This window comes from Theropithecus gelada, chromosome 11, assembly GCF_003255815.1.
Source record: "Theropithecus gelada isolate Dixy chromosome 11, Tgel_1.0, whole genome shotgun sequence".
NCBI classification, from domain to species: Eukaryota; Metazoa; Chordata; class Mammalia; order Primates; family Cercopithecidae; genus Theropithecus; species Theropithecus gelada.
This window is the reverse complement of record NC_037679.1, coordinates 72,306,498-72,329,370: the sequence shown is the minus strand read 5'-3', so window position 1 is coordinate 72,329,370 and position 22,873 is coordinate 72,306,498. Positions and strand designations below refer to the sequence as shown.

At 49.2% G+C, this 22,873-nt stretch overlaps 1 protein-coding gene across 3 annotated transcripts in view; it reads right to left on the bottom strand.

Moving 5' to 3' along the window:
* TPCN1 (two pore segment channel 1) overlaps nt 1-22,572 on the bottom strand; it is a 77,548-nt gene extending 54,976 nt beyond the window's left edge. Inside the window, exons 1-3 of one of the 3 annotated variants that reach the window (XM_025402288.1) lie at nt 22,393-22,549; nt 18,700-18,792; nt 17,032-17,268 (exon numbers count right to left, since the gene is read on the bottom strand). In XM_025402288.1, the coding sequence (XP_025258073.1) occupies nt 17,032-17,268; nt 18,700-18,790 (328 nt within the window). In that variant the 5' untranslated portion in view covers nt 18,791-18,792; nt 22,393-22,549. Of the gene's footprint in view, nt 1-17,031; nt 17,269-18,699; nt 18,793-22,392 lie in introns of all 3 variants that reach the window. The other 2 variants (XM_025402289.1, XM_025402290.1) reach the window with 2 other exon arrangements.
* Nucleotides 22,573-22,873: the final 301 nt, after the last annotated feature.

Here is a 22,873-nt window from a genome sequence, read left to right as displayed (position 1 = left end):
CTACCATCATGCCCAGCTAATTTTTGTATTTTTAGTAGAGATGGGGTTTCACCATGTTGGCCAGACTGGTCTTGAACTCCTGATATCAAGTGATCCACCCACCTCAGCCTCCCATGATGCTGGGATTACCGGTGTGAGGCCTGCGCCCTGCCAGATGTAGTTTTAAAAGGCTGACCGCCTATGTACAAACACATGTGGTTTAATTTGAGGAGACATTTATTCAGCACTTACTGTATACCAGGCATTGTGCTAGGTGCTGGATTAGAAAAGGTTGAAACCATGGCCCTCACCCTCATGGAACTCTCTATCAGTGGGTGACGAAGGATCGTGACTCTGGTGCACTGAGATCTAAAACAGGCTGGGATGACAAGGGCCCTCCATGGGGGCTGGTGGCCAGTGGCAGGGAGGAACTCAGGGGATGCCAGGGCTGGCATTTCAAGGCTGAGGGATGAGGAGGTATTCATAGGGTGGACAAGGATGGGGTGAGTGGCACATTCCAGAAACAAGGATGGTCATTCAGACAGCACAGAGACCTGAACAGCAGGGCACGTCTGGGAAACTGCAGAGGGTTCCGTAATTCTGAAGCTTAAAATGCCAGAGACCAGTGACCAGGATGATGCAGTGGACAATGGTAACAGCTGCAGCTCGCACTCAGTACTTACCACACACCAGACACGGTAAGGGCTTTATGTTAATTAATTATTCTAAGCGTACAAAGGCCCTACAAACAAGACTTGATTATTATCCCCCGTTTACAGAGGGGGAAACTGAGTGACTTGCCCAAGGTCACAGAGGGAGGAAACGATGAGCAGCCAAGCCCTTGCCTTTCCCTCCACTATTTCTACAAGGCTGGGGGTGTAGGCCAGGTGGAAAGCCATGCTGAGGGCCTGGACTTGAGCCACTGCGGACTAACAGTGTGGAGCAACCTGACCAGGTGTGCTACTTGGAAAGACACAACCAAGGAGGTCAGTCCTGGCTAACTCCCTAACCCATCTGCAAACATTCTGCACAGGCAAAACCGCAAGTTCCTTTTCCCAGCGGAGCCACGGCCAGCTAGTGTTCGTGAGGCAGATTAAATTGCCAGGGGCCGCCACGGTCATTTTTATTGTTTAATCCTCCTTCCTGAGATGGAGAACTATGTCTCGTCCTTACGGCATGCCCCATGGTTTGCCAGATGTCCATGGGTAATTTCTTGGTGAGGCAGGACATGACTTCTTCTTTAGTCCATGAATTTCAAGACCCAACTTGGAATTGTACTTGCTGCTCCCATGCCACTGGGTTTATTATGAAACAAAGGGCCTTCCCTGCCACTGCTCACTTACTCACTAAGTATTTATTGAGTACCCGTCATGTGTAAAGTGTTTCAGATGCTTTAAAAAACATTTGTAAAGGCCCTACGCTTCCTGCTGTCACATACACACACACACACACACACACACACACACACACACACGCAGAGGCACGCAAACGCCACTGTTTACCCAGTGAAGAGTACAGCACCTGTGCGAACATCTGTTCCATATTCACTTGGAAGTATCTGAAATGCTAATTGTGAAACACCCAGGGACAGGGAAGGGAGCCGGAGAAGAGTAAATGGAGATTAAAGGCATTTTTCACTGTGCACTGGTGCTCTCTGGTTCCCCTGCAAGAGGTCAGCAGAAAGCCAGTGCTCAGAAGAACAAGTCTGGCTTGAGACTCAAGCTGCATGAAGGTCACTGATGTGTCAGCTGATGGCATCCACTCAGCACAGATCAAAGGTCCGCTCTAGCCCTTAACCAGGAACACCTGCAGGCTGGCTGGCCCCAGCTTCCATGAACACTGGCCACGCCCCAGCACCTGGATCTGCTGCTGCTGCAGGCAGCTTTGTTCAGAAGAAGAGCAACAAGGGGTGAGGCGACTGTGAGGCACGGGCATCTTGGGGAAGTGACAGCTGGGGGATGGCTACATCCCACAGAGAGCTTGATGGCCTAGGCCTGCCACTTCTCCAGGGCCCCAAATTCCTATGCAGTCAGTGGCCAGGCACTGCTTTTAGCCTTCCCTTCCTTTTGCTTCAGTTTACCTTTCTGTCGGTGGGGAAGACAGCCCCAAAGAAGCATTGTGAATAAAGGAAAATACGATGGAAATCAAGAAGCCACCCTAAAGAATGAGCAGGAGTGGCCGGGGCAGTGGCTCACGCCTGTAATCCCAGCACTTTGGGAGGCTGAGGTGGGCGGATCACCTGAGGTCAGAAGTTCAAGACCAGCCTGGCCAACATGGTGAAACCCCATCTCTACAAAAATTAGCCGGGCATGATGGCAGATGCCTGTAATCCCAGCTACTCGGGAGGCTGAGGCAGGAGAATTGCTTGAACCTGGGAAGCCGAGGTTGCAGTGAGCCAAAATTGTGCCTCTGCACTCCAGCCTGGGCGAGAGTGAGATTCTGTCTCCAAAAAAAAAAAAAAAAAAAAAAAAAAAAAAATGAGCAGGAGATAGAGCTGCTTGATTTTTAATTAATTTTCCTTGCAACACAACAGGAATGGCAGTCAAGGAAGTTAACTACCATCCCTCAACTGCTACAATACTTAAGAATATGCAAACTACCAACTCACATCCCTTAAGAGGAACCACAAGAACGTGAGAACGGAGGAAAGGTTCACATTCTCAGTGCAGAAAGTCCTTCAATAGTCTCATGGGCTGAGACCCTGACTATAGACATTCATATACTGATTTGACAGATGAAGAAATTGCAACTTAGGAAAAAACAAGCATAGCTCCTCATTCAAGGATGTTCAGCTATCAAGAGATGATGCCAGAAATTCAACCCCATCCTTTGCAGTTGACTGAGTGACACTCAGAAAATGTTTAACTGTTGTAGACACCAGCAGGTACCATCACTCCTCAGCACTCAGCAGACACACATTCATCACAGTCTAAGAATCTCCCGAGCCACTTCCATTTCCAGACTTCTGTGTCTCCATACACTCTGGACAGTGTCTGGTCTCCAAGAGGAAATAGAGAAAAACAACATGCAACAAAATCAAATGGGCCAACTAGGCTGGAGGCTGAGTGGACTTTAGCACTCATAAAATCTGTGCCCTGTTGAAGCTACCAGACTGGCTCCAGGCTGTGCAGTAAAAACTGCAATTCCAAACAACCAGGCAGGCCAGCCAAGTGTGAACAGCCGAGCCCGCAAGAAGACAGGCCCCTTGAGAGTCATAGAGAGAAGACATCACGCTTGTCGACGACCACCCACAAGTGAAAGGCAGCGCAGCCGGCAGCTTGGAGCAGCTCCAAGCCATTAGCCAGCACTGAGCACAGGTTGCTCTGCCCAAGCTGGTTTTCAGCAAGTGCTGAAAGAATTAGGAAAAAAATAATAAAATCCCAATCTAACAAAAAGAGAGATAAAAAAGAGAGACGGGCAGTCTACAAATGGTAGGGAGGCGATGGGGAAGCTCAGATGGAAGGAAGGTGGGGATTGAGCACCCAGGGCTAATATGGCTATTACAGGACATGTGTGGGCTCCTGGGGAGTTCAAAGCTGGAAGCAGAGACCTAAACATCCAAAAAGTAGGCTGTTCCTAGGGGCGGCAATGCCATGCCCTGCTGGGCTACTTCTGATCTGATCACATGTGAATGAATCTCCTTGTCACCCCGCAATGGCTCCAGGGGCTGGTTTAGCTGTGACAGTCACCTGGGACCCTGGATGTTTTTGGAAACCAGTGACTCACTCCCAGATATGCAACTTCTATTATGTCTATTATTGTACCCAGAGTATGTGTAGAAGAGACATGGTCCCTGCCTTTGCAAAACTTGTATTACCAGAAAGAGGCACAGTTGTGTAAAACATCAGCACCTAAAACAACAGCCATTAACACCCAGGCATTACACCAGGTTAGGCCTCTACCTTCCGGCCCTGCCCAGTCATCTTAAACAGGCATCAGGGAGACACAAGAAAGAAACTCATAAACCAGGTAAGCCCTAACTGGGGGGACCAGGATTCCCAAAACCCTGCTTGATGCTGGATAAACAGACTGGCTATGATTCACACTATGAAAGGATTATTTGCCAAACCTAGCTCTCCCACCTATATTTTATTTTGAAATATATATGTATATATGTATTTCTAGAGATAGAGTCTTACTCTGTTGCCCAGGCTGGAGTGCAGTAGTGTGATCATGGCTCACTGCAGCCTCAGACTCCTGGGCTCAAGCAATCCTCATGCCTCAGCCTCTCAAGTAGCTGAGACTACAGGTGTGCACCACCACACCTGGCTAATTTTTTTAACTTCTTTGTAGAGATGGCGTCTCACTATATTGTCCAAGCTGGTCTCAAATTCCTGGCCTCAAGAGATCCTCTTGCCTTGGTCTCCCAAAGTGCTAGGATTACAGGGTGAACCACTCGCCTGGCTCTCACCCATATTTTAAATTACCTAATTCATCAAAACTCCATTTTCTCACAATCCATCATGGCACAAAGCAAACTCTGATTCAATCATCAAATCGACTACATCCCAGTGTTGGGGAGCGAGTGGGTCTCTGTGCGGTGAAGAGCAAAGAATGAGGTGTAAACAGCATACATGGAGAAGGAGAGGCTGTGGAAACACAACCACTATTCTCAAGGGTTAGGGAAGGCTCTAAAGGCCTTCAGCTAAAGAAAACAGGAAGGGCCAGGCGTGGTGGCACACGCCTGTAATCTCAGCACTTTGGGAGGCTGAGGCAGGTGGATAGCAAGAGATAGCACAAATGGCTCTGGGGAAGACTTGGTCATTTAAGGTAGCAAAAAAGGACACCCTAATATACAGCTACTAGATAGCCGCCAGGCAGGGGCCATACCCACGTGGCACTCACAGGACATATCTGCAAGTCTAGATATCTGCAAGTCTTCCAAATGCCACTGAAGCAGGAAGCCACCAAAACTAGGAGGTTCCCCAAACCCCTAAATCATGTTTTTAAGGGAAAAAAAGTGGCACTGCTGCTGGAGTAATATGATGCTCTCTGCTTGCTTCTACAGCTAAAATATGTGGGCAAAGAGATCAGAATATTTTTAATAATTTGTCATCCAAATACCCAAGCTGTATTCCAAGATGCCAATTCCTCAATACCAGAAGTGTGGCTATGAGGATACGTTTCTCCACTAAGTGGGAAAGGCAGAACACTGGGCTTTATCGTGAAGGAGGATGATAAAATGAGAGGTAGGCTGCCTGTCTGAACAGACTAAGAACTTCCTGATCAACCTGAGATGGGTTGTTCAGGAGAATGTGTCAGTGCACTGGAACAAAGCAGGAACTTATCTGCCGGAAACAGCCACACCTTTTTTATTCAGGAGAGTGGCCCTGGAACTTCAACGTACTTTCTGATCCTAAGAGCTGGGTGTGGTGGGATTAGGAAGGGCAAAGTGGGAGACGTGTGACAGGGCTGGGCACAGTCAAACATCTTCCTCCCATCAGCCCTGCTTTTCTTTCACTAGTTGCTTCCTCCGTGCCCAATACTGCTGGGATGTTTCTCATCAAAGAGCACCCTCCTGGGCCGGGCGCCAGGCCAGGTGAGCCTGTGGAAGTCCTCATCTGTTCAGCATTGTCCAGATGCTTCCTGAGTGCATTTTAAGAAGTAAGGACTGGCCAGGCATGGTGGCTCACGCCTATAATCCCAGCACCTTGGGAGGCCGAGGCGGGCAGATCACTTGAGGTCAGGAGTTTGAGACCAGCCTGGCCAATGTGGTGAAACCCTGTCTCTACTAAAAAATACAAAAAAATTAACAGGGTGTGGTGGTGCACACCTGTAATCCCAGCTACTGGGAAGGTTGGGGCACTAGAATTGCTTCCACCCGGGAGGCGGAGGTTGCCGTGAGCCGAGACTGTGCCACTGCACTGCAGCCTGGGCGACAAAGCAAGACTCTGACTCAAGAAAAAACAAAAAAAGAAGTAGGAACTGAGCTGAGCTTCCAGGACCTGGGGAAGTTCAGTGACTGGTCAGGCAGACAGACACAGAGAGAAAAATGCCAAATCTGGCTCCTACTACTGCAGAACAGCCTGGCAGTTTCCTCTCCATCCACCTCCCAATCTCCAGGGGGAAAAGTAACCCCTATTCAGGGCTGACCCACCCCAGGGTTGCTAAGCTCAAGGTGTATCAAAGCGGCTAGAGACAGCATCCTGAGGGGGCAAGATGTCAGCAGGATGATGCTCTGTCATCAGGTACTTTCTGGCCCAAACACATTTAGCAGCTCCCATGCCCAACTCAACCAGGTCCAAACTTCTGCCATCGGCATTTTAGGCACTCCATAAAACGGATATGCCTGCTCTGACCCCTGACCCTAATTATAATGGCTGACATCCACCCAATGCTTATTCTGGTATAAGCCAGGCACTGTGCTAGTTGTGTGAGGCATGCTATCTTGTATAAACCTTAGAGCAGTCTTAAAAGGTAACACTAATATTAGTGTCATTTTACAGATGAGGAAATCAAAGCTTAGAGAGGTTACGTCATCTGCCCAAAGTCCCAGCAGGAGAAGGCAGGACTGGACTCAAACTCAGTGGGTCCGACCCCAGAGTTCGTGTAACAACACCCCAAATCCAATCTGCCCCCAGCATGCTAATCTCTGGCCCTGTCCAGGGTGAGAGTCTCAGAAGAGTTCCTACTTCTCTTTTTTTTTTTTTTTTTTTTTTTGGTGAGACAAGGTCTTGCTCTGTCACCAGGCAGGCTGGAGTGCAGTGGCAATCTCGACTCACTGCAACCCCCTCCTTACTTCAGCCTATGCCATTTCCCCTCCCTGGGATGTTCAGTCCCTCTCCCCAGCACCCCAAACTCCCACCTCTTCCTAAGTCACACCTGTCCATAGTTGATCTTCTGCTACTCCTCTGGCTGAGCTGCGTGGTCTCCAGCCAAAGGGCTGTACCGTCAGAAGTCAACCAGGGGCTACAAACTCAAATGCCTACAGGCACCAGGCAGGTAACAAACATGGGGGCTTGGGCATGCAGACTCAGATGTCAAGCTGTATCTGCATAGCAACTATTTGGTTACGCTGCCTCTTAAAACACTGTTCAGGCAAAAACACAACGGGTACCCCGTGTCCCTGGGCCACCTCCACACTGCCTGGTCTTGCCATCATTGCCAACTGCTCTTGGCAGGGCAGTATGAATGAATTTTCAGACACTCTCTTGAAAAACAATGGTCATTCCCCTGCTTAAAGTGCCCTGGGGCTTTTCCTCCACCCCAGGATGAAGGTCCAGCTCCTCTTCAGTATGGCTCTAGGAGTGCAGGCAAGAAGACCCTCAAGATTTGGATCCAACCTTTCTCCCCAACCCTCTGACTCAGGTGCCACCCACTCCAGCACATGTACACCTTTCCTCCCCTGTTCCTTTCTTCTGGAAGAGTCTTTCACTTCCTGTTTATCTCCTTAGACCCTCAGCACACTCAAGCTTAATCCAATCTCTAAAGCCAATCTGGATGCTACCCCAACCCCTCACCAAGCAGACCCACGCCATGTCCTCCTGCCCCCATCTTCCACCTTCTTGGGAAGCCATGCCCACCTCCCCTAAACCCTTCTAGAGTTATACACCACAAAAGCAGCATGTTCTATACTCATCTCACTGCCAACCAGACCAAGCTGTAACTACATTTGACACACTTCTTCTAACTTTCAGGGCAGCTGTTCTAAGTCCTAAATGTGCAGCCATTTTAATAACTCGACTTAGTTTTTCAGTTGACAAGGAAGTGACAATTTAGAGAAAAAAGAAGATTAGCTATTAAACCACTGTTTTTTTCCTTTTTTTTTTTTTTTTTTTTGAGACGGAGTCTTGCTCTGTCACCCAGGCTGGAGTGCAGTGGCCGGATCTTAGCTCACTGCAAGCTCCGCCTCCCGGGTTTACGCCATTCTCCTGCCTCAGCCTCCCGAGTAGCTGGGACTACAGGCGCCCGCCACCTCGCCCAGCTAGTTTTTTGTATTTTTTAGTAGAGACGGGGTTTCACCGGGTTAGCCAGGATGGTCTCGATCTCCTGACCTTGTGATCCGCCCGTCTTGGCCTCCCAAAGTGCTGGGATTACAGGCTTGAGCCACCGCGCCCGGCCCTTTCCTTTTTTTTTTTTAAACCATTACTTTTTAAAAAAACTTTTAATGCTCACGTGAATCTTTATTACACATCTCAAAGTCAAACCTAACAACAACCAAAAAAGGTGATAGCCGGCTGGGTGCAATGGCTCACACCTGTAATCCCAGCACTTTGGGAGGCCGAGGCGGGTGGATCACAAAGTCAGGAGATCGAGACCATCCTGGCTAACACAGTGAAACCCCATCTCTACTAAAAATACAAAAAAATTAGCAGGGCATGGTAATTTTTTACCATGGGCAGGCGCCTGTAGTCCCAGCTACTCGGGAGGCTGAAGCAGGAGAATGGCGTGAACCCGGGAGATGGAGCTTGCAGTGAGCCAAGATTGCACTGCTGCACTCTAGCCTGGGTGACAGAGAGAGACTCTGTCTCAAAAAAAAAAAAAAAAGGTCACAGCCCGAATCAAATCACTTTTAAAAAAAGGTAGGGGTCCAAAATGGCGTAGGATGAAGATAAGAAGGAAGAATGTAGAATGAGCACTCCCTAGACTCATGTGAACCGTAACAAAGGAAAGAATCACCAGGAAAGAATGATGCAGGGTTTCCTGGGAGATGCGCCCACCTGCCCTGGCTTCAAATCTCCCTTTGCCTGGCCTGGCTTGATACCTCCACCCTCCAGCCCCAGCTTTGATTCCAAAGTCAAATGAAATCTGGTCTTTCTTTGGGTAAAGCATTTAGTGGCAAAGAGGAGACTGCCTGACCTGTTCTGATTCCCACTGGAAGCCACTGGAAGAGGAAGATAACCTCAGGGGCCATGGAGAGTTTGTTGGTTGGTTTTGTACTCTTTTCCTTAATTTGAAGTAGTCTTCTCTGAACAGAAAAGAGAGGGTGAATCGGTATGTTCTATGTCAGAGAGAGCAGGGGCAGCCTACTGACCAGATTTCACTCAGCTGGCTACTTTGAAGACATATATGAATTGGTTGCCACTATTTACGAATCAAAAGACTTTTGATTAAAAATATAGGTTCTAATTTCTTTTGAAAAACTGGCAAATGTGCTAGCAATCAGCCTGTGATCCTATACGACAGCGATTAGCCAGAGTAAGTCACAGTGTCCCTTCAGAGAGTGCACACTGTCCCCAGCATGCCCATGGCCCGGCAGGCCACGTGGTGGCCCAGCTCTCAGATTTTATGCTACGACCTTATACCTCCTCTGAGTCACAGCCTCGTGACTGGTGTAGGGAAAGAACTGCACTTTTTACAAGGAGATAAATATCTCCAACAAAAAGTAAACAAGGCGTAAGGGGTATCCAGTACAAAAGGCAACAAAAGCACCAGTGGCTCCAATTTGGGTATCTGGCTCAGTCCAGGGACTTCTACCAGGCAGGTCCGGATATGGGGTCACCTGCCACTGGGAGTCAACAACCTCAAGGGGTCACTGCCCACAGCAAGCCCACCTGGCCTTGGAAGTTTACCTTCATGCCCCACTCCAAACTCCTCCTCCTCATCCTTCCTCTCCCAGGCCCAAATCTTGACTCCTGAGAACTCCCATTTTCCGCCCAAATTTTCTTGTTCTAACCACCACGATGGAAAAAGCAGCCAAATGTCTCTATGCAGAGGAAGAATCGGGGAAAGGCATGCATTGGGGAAAAGCCTAGTTTCCACAGATGGTGAAAGCGTGGCTGTCCTCTGTGGTGTGGTGTTCACTTCCCCTGTCTCGGGGCTTCTCTGAGATGATCCAACACAGCTTCACAATGAAACACCATCAGTTGTGCTATTTTTACAATATGAAAGGGAGCTCCAGGTATGGAACTCCATTTAAAATAATTGCCTTGGAGGAAATAAAAGTTTAATTTAAAAAAGGGATAAAGATAGAAACCAACTTCCTTTTGGGAAAGAAAGAGATTCAGCCTAAAATGCTACCTCTTCCACAGAGCTCTACCTCACGGGGGGCATATTAGGTAAGAGACTAGTTCTGGAGTCAGTAGACATGGGTTCAAAGGAAGTCAAAGTGGCTTCGTGACCTTGGGTAAGTTTCAACCTCTGAGAGCCTCCGTTTCCTCTTCTCTACGATGATATTGAAAGTAACGGCCTCCCAAATCTGCTGTGAGGGAGGACCAAATGATAGACAGCAGCACAAAAGTGCTTTGGGGCTGGGCGCAGTGGCTCGTCTGTAATCCCAGCACTTTGGGAAGTCGAGGCAGGCAGATCACGAGGTCAGGAAATCGAGACCATCCTGGCTAACACAGTGAAACTCCGTCTCTACCAAAACAAATACAAAAAATTAGCCAGGTGTGGTGGCGGGCACCTGTAGTCCCAGCTACTCAGGAGGCTGAGGCAGGAGAATGGCGTGAACCCAGAAAGCGGAGCTTGCAGTGAACCGAGATTTGCGCCACTGCACTACAGCCTGGGTGACAGAGCGAGACTCCATCTCAAAAAAAAAAAAAAAAAAAAGTGCTTTGGATACCGCCTGACACACAGCAAGGGCTCAACACCCACAGGCCATGATTATGACTGCACATACTCTGACCCAGGCACATACCCTCCTGCCTGGGGGGAGAAGGGTGACAGTCAGAGAATGCCTGAACCAGAGGATTCACTCCAGCCAAGGGCAAGACTGGAGAGCTGCCCGGGGCTCCTGGAGCAGGAAGGCAGCATGGGGGCTGTTTCAAGACTGATGTCACTCCAGGTTTGTTCCTGGGCTACCTTGCTGTCATTTGAAACCTCCCCGCAGAGGGCATTGCAACCAGATGCCCCCAGTGGCACGCTGCTGTGAGCCATCCAAGCCCTCCCATATTCCCTCCCCAAAGGGGAAGCTGAGAAGTTCACGGTTCTGGCTCATAAAGCGCTCTCAGAGCAAACGTGAACTCAGCCCTCCCCAAGGCGAGCGGGGAGGAGCGTGGCAGGTGCTCCAGCCTGCACCCAGCTGCCACGACTGCCATTTAGAGCGGCAGCATCTTGTGTGTGGGGAAAGGGGGACGGGAAGAGACGGCATCTCATGGCAGGGGGCCTAAGGCAACAGACAGGATCCCTCCAATGAAGAAGCGGAGGGCTGAGGAAGTGAAAGCTCCAAGGCTCGGCTGCAAGGTTCCTGCCCAGCATGCTGGATGCTTACTCATTTTAATTGGTGCCACTGCTGGTCTGGTGACACCCAGCGCTCTGCCTTGGCAAGGCCCTGTAAAAGCCAGGGGAATGACTCCAGCGGAGCCAAATGCCCAAGCTCGGTGGGAGCCTGTGAAAATCAAATTGCTGCTTGGTCTCCAGCTGCTACATGGAGGCGTCCCAGCTCGGCAGGGGCCACCTGCTATGCCAGGAGTGAAGCAAGAAGGATCTGAATCATGGCCTGGGTTCAGGACCTATGCTCATGGAGGATATTCCAAGAAAGCCCAGTCTCTGGCATGATAACGCCTATGACCGGCTGAGCACTGACCAGGTAATCACAATGATCTCACTCAATCCCCCGCAACGACTCTACTGGTGGATGCCATCATGGTCACATTCTACAGATGAGCAGGCTGAGTCTTGGCGTAGCTAAGCACTATACTCAGCTCAACCACTCCACCCACCATGGTATCACAAGTGACAAAAGCTGTGCAAGCCCCTTGGGCTTCTTCACTCTTTGGCAAGTATGCTGGGGCCATCTGGTCAGAGGCAGAGCTACAGTACAGATATCAGTGATGGAGTGCATGCCTCGGGGTGGATTATCCTCTGGTGCCAGCCGGTAAGGATCTCTCCCAGCTCCTCCTGGTTACAGCGGCCCTGAGGCCAACAGCTCTGGCCCACCTTGATTGAGCCTGGTGCCAACTCGCCCTGGCTGCATGAAGACCCTGAAAAGGGGACCAGGATGCAACATGGGGGCCCCTGCCAGGGGGCAGGGATCCTCCACATTGCTGAGGTTGCACTGGGTCTTAGTGAACTCCTGATGGTGTGCCAGGCATTGACGTGAAGGAGGGAGAGGGTAGGCTTTCTGCGCTGTGACCTCGGGCCTTAGCTGCAGGACCTGTCACCTGAAAACCATAAACAACCTGGCACCAAAGCAGAGACCGAGCATCCTGCTCAGACCTCAGCCAGCCCCACCGAGCCCAATCCTTCCCTCACTCAGAAAAGGCACATGGTCCAGCCCATCTTAGGCAGTGGCTGGCTTTAAAGGCAGGGAGAAGGCAGAGCTGAGTCTGACCAGAGGTACCCTGGGAAATTCCTTGGACTGCCCACTATGTTCAGACTCGTGCTGATTCCCTGAATATGGTGGGTGAGACCACCGCCTGCCACACGGTGTGGACTGTGGTGCGTCTCTAAACCGCTCTAACAGTGGCCCCACTGACTGTTTTCAAGGTTGTTCCTAGTTTCCAGGCTTTAAATACCTCTGCTCATACCTGCCTCCTTTATCAACCTGACACCGTGCTGCCTGTGAGTCATTCATTAGCACTGCAGCAGCCACGCTTAGAGCCCAAAGATGTCTGAGTCTTGGATTAAATCCACAATTGCCCATATAAGGAGAAAAACCCAAACCCTCCAATTTCCTACAGGGATAAGGCCCTCACATAGGATTAAAGGTCACAGGCAGCACAACCAGATTCCTCGGCCCCTGCCTCTGAAGAAGGGGTAGGAGTGTGATGGCCTGAACTGTGTCCCCCTCAAATTCATAGGCTGAAGTCCTAACCCCCAGTAGTTCAGAATGTGACTATGTTTGGAGAAAGGGTCTTTAAAGGTGATTAAGGTAAAACAAGGTCATACGGATGAGCCCTAATTCAATAGGACTGGTGTCCTTATCAGAAGAGGACACACAGACTCAGGGACAATCACGTGGGGACACAGCAAGAAGGCAACCATTTGCAAGCCAAGGAAAGAGGCCTCGCAAGAAACCAAACCTGCTGACACCTTGGTCTTGGACTTCCAGCCTCCAGACCCATGAGAAATTAGATTTCTGTCATTTAAGCCACCAGTTCATGGTGTTTTGTTAGGGGTGCCCAAGCAGACATGAAGCGTGGAGGTACAGTGCCGAGAAGGTCTCAGCAGCTGCTGGGCCAAAACAAATGCCAGGCTTGATGGTGACTCAGCCTTAGAAAGCTTGCGTCGTTCGGTCACTGCCAACTCCGAGGATGGCCTGCATCTGCATTCTGCCAACTCCTTAGTACTTCAAAGGTTTACAGCAACCAAAGACAAAGGTCAATGATGGCAGCCACCAGGACACTCAGCTGTGCTGAGAGCAATGGGACTCAAAGCAATGGTGAGAAGAGGCAGCAGGAAGGAGGCTGCCCACCTCTAACTTGGGTCCTCACACTGACTGCCATTCCCATGAGCTGCGAGGCCCCAGAAATCCAAGTACATTGATTCTGACCATGATTTGTTGAGTACCTGCATATTGTGGGCATTGAGCTATGTGATACAAAGATAAATGGTCCAGGTATGGTGGCTCATGCCTGTAATCCCAGCGCTTTGGGAGGCCGAGGCGGGCAGATCACTCGAGGTCAGGAATTTGAGACCAGCCTGGCCAACATGGTGAAACCCTGTCTCTACTGAAAATACAAAAATTAGCTGGGCATGGTGATGCGTGCCTGTAATCCCAGCTGCTGAGGTGGGAGGATCACTTGAACCTGGGAGCTGGAGGTTGCAGTCAGCTGAGATGGTGCCACTGCACTCCAGCCTGGGCGACAGAGTGAGACTCCATCTCAAAAAAAAAAAAAAAAAGATGAATGGATTTCAGGGCCTAGTTGGTGATCAGATGGTTAAATGTGTAATTACTCCACCATAATCTACTTGTAATAATGGAAGCCTAATCAAGATACCGAAGCAGAAAAGGGTAGTGAGTAATTAGCTCTGTCAGGAAGGGGAAGTTCAGTGAAGGCTTCAAAGAGAGGGTGTTATCAGCAGGATTTTCCAGACAGAACTGGAGGCCACGAGCAAACAAGAGGCTGAGAAAGGGATTCTAGACCGACTTGCCAGCAAGGTGGAGAGGTTTAAGAATGCACAGGGGATTCACCAAACTAAATGCAGAATGATGCTGTGGACTGAGGCAGGAAATGGGACCGGTCAAGCAAGAAGGCACTAGAACAGCAAGGCTTCATCTGCCAGCTGAAGAGCTTGCCCTCCCCAACACCCCCAGAGGGATGGGAAAGTCCCAGGAAGCTTTAAAACAGGGAAACAACCAGGGTGGGCTTGTGTTTTAGATGGACTCCTCAGGGCCAGATGCAGTGGTTCATGCCTATAATCCTAGCACTTTGGGAGGCCAAGGCAGGCAGATCACTTGAGGCCAGGAGTTCAAGACCAGCCTGGCCACCATGGTAAAACCCCCATCTCCACTAAAAATACAAAAAAAATTAGCCAGGCGTGGTGGCTGATGCCTGTAATCCCAGCTACTTGGGAGGCTGAGGCAGGAGAATTGCTTGAACCCGGGAGGCGGAGGTTGTAGTGAGCCGAGATTGTGCCACTGCACTCCAGCCTGGGTAGCAGAGCGAGATTCTGTCTCAAAAAAAAGGACTGAAGGACTGCTCCTCAGACAGCAGGGACAGGGGGACACTGGGGTAGAAGGTCAAGGCCAAAATCCAAGCACAAAATAGCAAAGGCCTACTATGCTAAGGCAGAGCAGGCTTCCTCTGAAATCTCTTGTTTACTTGCACAGGTCCTACTCTTCCCAGTCAGGCTTGGTGAATTATACCGAGTCATTGAGGTTTTAAAAAACAACCCAGTAAGAAGTTGAGAGAGGAAACTAAGATGCTAATGTGCTGTGCAGGAAACACAATGTCCCTGGACCCCAGCAGTTGGTTATACATTTCTTTATTCCTGAGAAACAAACCAAAGTAAGCCACTAACTTTGCCAAGATAAAAGCAGCCTTGCTAGTGGCCTAGCCAAGGGGAGTCTTATTGTGTCTCTGGCCTATTTCCTATTCATCGATGTTCAAAACCTGATCTTGACACAGGACTGGGTTGCTCTCTTGCCACTTTCATCCCACAGGAAAGCTGGACACCCCACCATCACAACAGGCACGTTGGAGGGACTTAAAAGTGACACTCACGATGACAGCCAGGACTCCCATTTAGAATCTTGAGCCTGGCTATTTCCAGACACAAGTCACACCCTTAGTAGGCCAACCACTCTCCCTCACTAGGAAGCATTCCTCTCTAAAGCTGAAACTGAGCCACAACCACTTTCATCCCTTTCCCCAAAGCACCTTCCACTGTGGTGTGGGAGGAAAGATCAGACAGGCTTTACTGCTTGCTAGCTGTGTGACCTTGGACAAGTTACTTAACCTCTCTGAGCCTGTCTCTTCCTTTGCAAAATACAGATAATAATAACAACCCTATATTGGGGTTATATGAGGAGATAATATAAATGCTAAAGGCCTGTATTCACCTTTTATTTTTTTTGAGACAGGGTCTTGCTCTGTTGCCCAGGCTGGAATGCAGTGGTGCAGTCATAGCCCACTACAACCTCGAATTCCTGGGTTCAAGCGATTCTCCCACCTCAGCCTCCTGATTAGCTGGGACTACAGGCATACACCACCATACCCGGCTAAGTTTTTAATTTTTTTGCACAGCCGAGGTCTCGCTATGTTGCCCAGGTTGCTCTTGAACTCAAAATCACTGGGCTCAAGTGATCTTCCTGCCTTGGCCTCCCAAAGTGCTGGGATTAAAGGTAGGAGCCACCACGCCTGGCCTGCGCTCACATTTATTAAGGGTGGTGAAGAAAAAAGGAGAGGGAGGAGCAACTGAAGAAATAAAGGAAGGAAGAGGAGAAGGGGAAGGAATTCTGGAGTCAGATGATGCTGAGTTCAAATCTCTGCTCAACCATTTCCTGGCTGTATGACTTCAGACAAGTTACTTGACCTTTCTGACCCATAGTTTCCTCCACTATAAAATAGAGATAATACTGCCTAACCTTGCAAAGGGATTTCAGAAAGCAAACAGACAGTCTGAAATCGGAACCACTGCTTTCTCATCCCTGAGTGGCACTTGAGGAAGAATCAGGTTTATGTTAGAATCCTCCCGGGCAGCCCAGCTCTGCCACCCTAGATGAGGGTGAACATAGTGAAGCAAAGAGAAGCCTGTTTCTAGGCAGCCAGGGCTCCCCACCACACTCACAACACTGGAAACACTGCTCTCCTTCATCAGTTCCCAGGGGAGGCCACCGAACTCCCTGCAACTCAACGAATTCTCCCTGGACAAAGGAGACGGGAGAGCCTGGCTCGTCTCTCCTTGGCCCCAAACATCTCTGCCTGGCTGGGGAGCACTGGCAGATGGTGGAACATCCATTTGCTAAGCAGACTCTAAAGCACTGTTTCCCAACGTCTTAGGACCCTCCAGAAAAGGCGAGTTATTTTAAGCCTCTCCTGAGCCCAAGGCCTGAGCAACTGAAACAAATGGCTGCGGGATGAGAACCAGAAAGGTTTTCAAGGCCTCTCATTCTGCCAGAAACACATTTAAAATTAAAAAAATTTAAAGCTCCTTGCCGCACTTGGGTTCACTTTGTGCTAGGCTTTGGTTCAGAGGAAGACAAAGCAAAACCCCAAGCCCTCAAATCAATGGATCATGACAAAACACTCGCCCTCTTCCCCGCTGTCCTGGGCAAGGGGGGACTGAGATGGAGCAAAGGGACACGGGCAGTGCTGCTTTCCTGCCAACGGTTTCAGATGGGGACAGACAGAGGCTGGTGTTGAAATCTGTTTCTTTTTTTAACAAGGAATGGGGCAGGGAAGGCAGCCAAAGCAGGTTGGCCTGAGGTCCCCGCCAAGCATCCACAGGCAGGCCAAGGTACCTCAGGTGCAAGGCAGAAAGGTGGAGAAGGGAATGAGAGCATGAAGAAGGGCAGCTAGGCTCCCAGAAACACTGCCAAGCTGGGGGTGTGGAAGGAGAAACCCACAGTCTCCCAGGAGTAGTTTCTGTATCAGAACTTGGGGCTCAAACGTGGGGCCAGGCAACAAGTTACACACCCCAACTATCAGACCACAAAGCGCTTATCACCTCTCAGCCTCTGAAACAGAAAAGCTGGGCTCCCCACAGCCCACCCCACCATCTTACTTTTACTAGGTAGCTCTTCCTGGCCCAGGCCGTTGGAGGGAGCCAGTGGGGCACTGCCACCCTCGTCCAAGGTCAGGATGAGTGGCACGTCGTCATCCAAACTCACAGCCATGTTCTCTTCTCCTGTGGCCCTCAGGATATGATGTCCAGGGCTTGAAATAGTCTCTGGTTTGAGCTCCCTTTCAAAGCCACTGGGCCAGGGGTGCTGCTCAGAAATTCCTCCATTAGAGGCATCTTCTAGGGTTTGGGAATTAAAAAAACAAAAGATAATTATTAAAATACAGCCATGACTGATTAATCTATTCTGAAATTAGATAGTGGTGATGGTTGCACAACCTCGTGAATAAAAACCACTCAAGTATACTCTTTAAAATGGTAAATTAGGGTCAGGCGCAGTGGCTCACACCTATAATCCCAGCACTTTGGGAGGCCAAGGTGGGTGGATCACTTGAGCCAGGAGTTCAAGACTAGCCTGGCCAACACAGCAAAACCCTGTCTCTACTAAAAATACAGAAAATTAGCTGGGGTTGGTGGTGGGTGCCTGTAATCCCAGGTACTCGGGAAACTGAGGCATGAGAATTGCTTAAACTCGGGAGGTGGAGGCTGCAGTGAGCAGAGATTGTGCCACTGTACTCCAGCTTAAGTGACAGAGACCCTGTCTCAAAACAAATAATAAAATGGTAAATTATATCTCAATTAAATAAAATGGTAAATTATATCTTAATTTAAAAAATAATAATAAAACGGTAAATTATATCTCAATTAAAAAAAAAATTGGCCGGTGGGGTGGCTCACATCTGTAACCCCAGCATTTTGGAAGGCTGTGGTGGGAAGATCAATTAAGGCCAGGAATTTGAGACCAGCCTGGGCAATACAGCAAGACCCTGTCTCTATAAAAAAATTAAAAAAAAAAAAAAGCCAGTTGGGTAAGCATACGCACAGAAAAAAATAAAATAAATATTTAAAATACAAAAATAAATAAATAAATAAAATTAGCTGGGCAGATGGCATGCACCTGTAGCCCCAGCTACTCAGGAGGCTCACTTGAGCCCAGGAGTTCAAGGCTACAGTGAGCTACAACTGCACCACTGCACTCTGGCTTGGGCAACAGAGCGAGACCCTGTCTCTTAAAAAGTAAAAGAATTAGGCCGGGTGCGGTGGCTGACACCTGTAATCCCAGCACTTTGGGAGGCCGAGGCGGGTGGATCACTTGAGGTTAGGAGTTCGAGACCAGCCTGGTCAACATGGTGAAAATCCATCTCTACTAAAAATACGAAAATTAGCTGGGCGGGGTGGCGCGTGCCTGTAATCCCAGCTACTCAGAAAGCTGAGGCAAGAGAATTGCTTGAACCCAGAAGGCGGAGGTTGCAGTGAGCCGAGATCAAGCCACTGTAGTCCAGCCTGGGCGACAGGGTGAGACTGTCTCAAAAAAAAAATAAATAAATAAAATAAATTTAAAAAAATAGAATAAAAGAACTATTACAGTATAATAGCCTTAAAATATGGAGGAGGGAACCCTGCAAGAACAAATACTGAAAAGTTAAGGGTAATTCTGTCTGGAGAGTGAGATTAAGGCTAATATGTTCTACCTCCACTTCTCTTTACATTTACTCGTAAGTTTTGTAAAGACTTTAAAGAAAAAAATAGGCTGGGCACAGTAGCTCCCACTTGTAATCCCAGCACTTTGGGAGGTCAAGGTGGGAGAATTGCTTGAGCCTAACAGTTCAAGACCAGCCTGGGCAAGGTAGCAAGACTCCATCTCTACAAAATAAAAAATTTAAATTAGCTGAGCATGATGACATACGCCTTTAGGCCTAGCTACTTGGGAGGCTGAGGTGGCAGAAACACTTGAGCCCAGGAGTTGGAGGTTATAGTGAGCTATGATCACACCACTGCAGTCTAGCCTGGGCAACAGAATAAGACCCCGTCTCTAAAAAATAAAATAAAAGGCCGGGTGCGGTGGCTTACGTCTGTAATCCCAGCACTTTGGGAGGCAGAGACGGGTGGATCACTTGAGGTCAGGAGTTCAAGACCAGCCTGGCCAAAATGGAGAAACCCCGCCTCTACTAAAGACACAAAAATTAGCTGGGTGTGGTGGTATGCGCCTATAATCCCAGCTATTCTGTAGGCTGAGGCAGGAGAATCACTTGAACCTGGGAGGCAGGGGTTGCAGTGAGCTGAGATGGTGCCACTGTACTGCAGCTTGGGCGACAGAGTCAGACTCCATCTCAGATAAATAACTAATAAAATAAAATAAAATAAAATGACAAAAAATACAACCATTAAAATAATAGTTAATACTCGCCCGGGCACGGTGGCTCGCGCCTGTAATCCCAGCACTTTCGGAGGCCGAGGCGGGCGGATCACGAGGTCAGGAGATCCAGACCTTCCTGGCTAACAGGATGAAACCCCGTCTCTACTAAAAATACAAAAAATTAGCCGGGCATAGTGGCGGGCGCCTGTAGTCCCAGCTACAGGACTCAGCTCTGGTCCCAGCTGAGGCAGGAGAATGGCGTTAACCCGGGAGGCGGAGCTTGCAGTTGAGCCCAGATCACCACAGCACTCCAGCGTGGGCGACAGAGCGAGACTCTGTCTCAAAATAATAATAATAATAATAATAATAATAGTTAATACTTAATAAGTGCTTACTATGTATGAGGGACCCTACTAGCACTTCATAAGTAAAAGTTAACTGAAAATTTTTTATAGCCCCATGAGATAGGCAGGCCTATTATCCCCCCATTACAGGATGGGGGTGGTGGGTTCTTCAGGCACAGAGAGATTACGTATCCTGCCCAAGGACCCACAGCTAAAAAAAAGCCAAGCTTTCAACTATGGTGTGACTCCAAACCTGTATTCCTAGCCATTACACTATAATTCCTCGAAGTCTGGGCCATGCATTTAGGCAGCATCTAGCTCCAATCACCAATATGTACTTGCCCATATATACAGATTTAAAACACATCTTTCACTTCAGCTTTACCATGCAGCCTCTCAGGAACAGTTAAAAACATACTTCTAAAATGTGTCATTTTTATATCATTTTTATATAGGAGTTGTTCTCTTAGATTTAGGTGTCCCAGGAAGGGGAAAAGAGTATTTTTTTTTAACTGATGAGTATTTTTTAATACAGTAAAAATGCTCATACTTAACTCTCAATTTAAAACACTCAGAGCAGCTGGGTGCAGTGGCTCATGCCTGTAATCCCAGCACTTTGAGAGGCCGAGGCAGGTGGATCACTTGAGGTCAGGAATTCGAGACCAGCCTGGCCAACATGGTGAAACCTGGTCTCTACTAAAAATATAAAAAATAGCCAGTTGGGGTGGTTCATGCCTGTAATCCCAGCTACTGGGGAGCCTGAGACAGGAGAATCACTTGAACCCAGGAGGCAGAGGTTGCAGTGAGCTGAGATCATGCCACTACACTCCAGCCTGGGCGACAGAGCGAGAATTCATCTCAAAAAATAAATAAACTAAAAATTTAAAAATAACTAAATAAGTAAAACACTCCAAGCTAGCCTGTTACAGCTCCTATTTATGCACATTCCTGTTTCCGCTGAGACGGACCAAAAAAACAAACAAAAAAAAACCACTCAGCAGATCTGACAGCAGACCTTTGAACTTGCAAACAGCAGCAAGTTCCTTCCTCAAGCAGTGGGCTCTGGGATCAACCCATTTTGCCTCCTAACTGACCTAGTCAATGGCAACTGAGCGACTGACTTCTTCCTCGAATCACTGGAACAACTCTGAGCAAATCCGCGTGCATCCACAGGGAACGGTACAACTTTTTGAAACAAGGCAGCGAAAGTAAACACCGTTCTGCTTGCCGCTAAGCCCGTAGCTCTCTGCCCAGCACACTTCCTGTGAGATTTTTTTTTTAAGTTTCCTCCAGATCTGGGGGTTTATTTTGCTTTTAAATCTCAGCAGTGGAGAGGCAGAAGAGGAAATCCCAGATGAGACACTACTATTTGGCAGTCTTAAGAATTATGGTTGTATTGTCGTTTTGGTTTAACTTTTTACCACAGACATTTTCAAACATACTCAAAAGTGCAGAGAATATATATGTGGACTTCCTTGTATCCATTACTCAGCTTTGACAATTATCTCCCATATTTACTTTGAAGGCAGGAGAATTTATTAACTCACAGAGAATAGGTTTCTTAATGTTACCATTATCATAATGGCTAGTGGTTTCTATGTTTTAACTCATGGCTGTCCAACATTTTGGCTTCCCTGGGCCACGCTGGAAGAACTGTCGTGCGCCACACATAAAATATACTAACATTAATGATGGGCTAAAAAAAAAAAAAAAAAAAAAAAAAAGAGGCGGGGGGCGGTTCATGCATAATTTTCATGATATCTGCCACCACAGATTAAAGTCCTCGCATTCAAACGCTTGGACACGGTTGTTTAACTGTTTAATACATGACTGCTTGCCTGCCTGTATTGTCTTTGCCCATTGGCTTTCAACTGGGGTGATTTTTGCCCCCACGGGGACATCAGGAATGTCTGGAGACATCTTTGTCACAACTTGGGAGTGAGGGGATTGCTGGTGGGTGGAGTCGGGGGATTATGTGGCTCAAAATGTCAATTGAGCTGCTGTTGAAAAATCCTATCTTAGCTAATATCCCCACTTTACGAATGAGGAAATTGAATCTTGGTGTGGTTAACTTGTCTCTTATAAGTTTCAACCCAGGTAGTCTGAATCAGGGAACCTTCCTGCTTAACCATGACCCTATATACACCTACGACTAGAACCAGTACCCTGATTTGAATTCAAACACGTCATTTGTCCAGCGAGACAAAAATGAGGTCCAGAGAGGGGAAGAGACTTGCCCAAGGTCACACAGTGCAGGAGCGGGGCTAGAACCCAGGACTCCTGAGTCCTGGTCCAGTGTTCCCTCCGCGGGCGTTGCTTCTGCCTCTACAGAGGACCCAAATGGCCAGCCCTGGGGAAAGGGCCTAGGGGAAGAGGGCCAGCTGCCATGCCGCTGTCCGCTCGGGCAGCCTGACCCGGGCACGGGACTCCTGCGGGGTCACCTGAGGGCGCCAGGGAGAAGAGCGAGGGAGGGAGCAAGAAGGAGGCAGGAGCGCTGGCTCCAGTTCCGCGTGCTCCCAGCCCCTGGCTGGGCGCCCACGTGAGGGTCGCCCCAAGAAGTCGGGGGCAAGGAGAGAGGGTGCAAAGCCCCGGCCCGGGCTGGACGGAGAGAAGCGCGGCGGAGACTTCCCCGCGCCCTCTCTGGGCCCATTCAGCCCACCTCCCACACCAGAGTGCCGCGCCGCAACCCCTTACTCCGCGCCCTCTGACCCTGATCCCTGCCCTCTCCCTCTGGCCAAGTCCTCGCATCCCTCGGATTCTTACACGCGCCGCCCCAGCAACCCGGACCGCGCGCCGGGGTCCGCACCACGCAGCCCAGCCCGCCGGCGCCGCCGCCAAAACCCCGAGCCCGCAGCTGTTGCAGCCGCCGCAGCCGCCGCCACTTCAGCCACCGCCACCAGGGTAGCTGCGCCAGCTCTCCCATCCACCGCCTACCGTCCTCTCAACCCCGCTGGCCCCGCCCCATTTCCCCTTCACAGCGTCCTACTGGCTAACTGGGCTACCATGATGAGCTCTGATTGGTCAATTCTCACGTCTTTCCGCAGGTCTCGCCCGCAGCAGAGGCAGTACTCCCTGCCCGCCTCCTTAAGAAGGGGCGGGACGAAGAATCCACGCCCCTTTCTCCTCCCATCTTCCCCGCCTTAATCGTTGAGTCCAACCCAGAGGGAGCCCCAAGTCTTTCCATTGGTGCAAGGTCAAAATGGCGGTACTTCTGATTGGTCAGACTTCAGGAGGTGGGGACAAT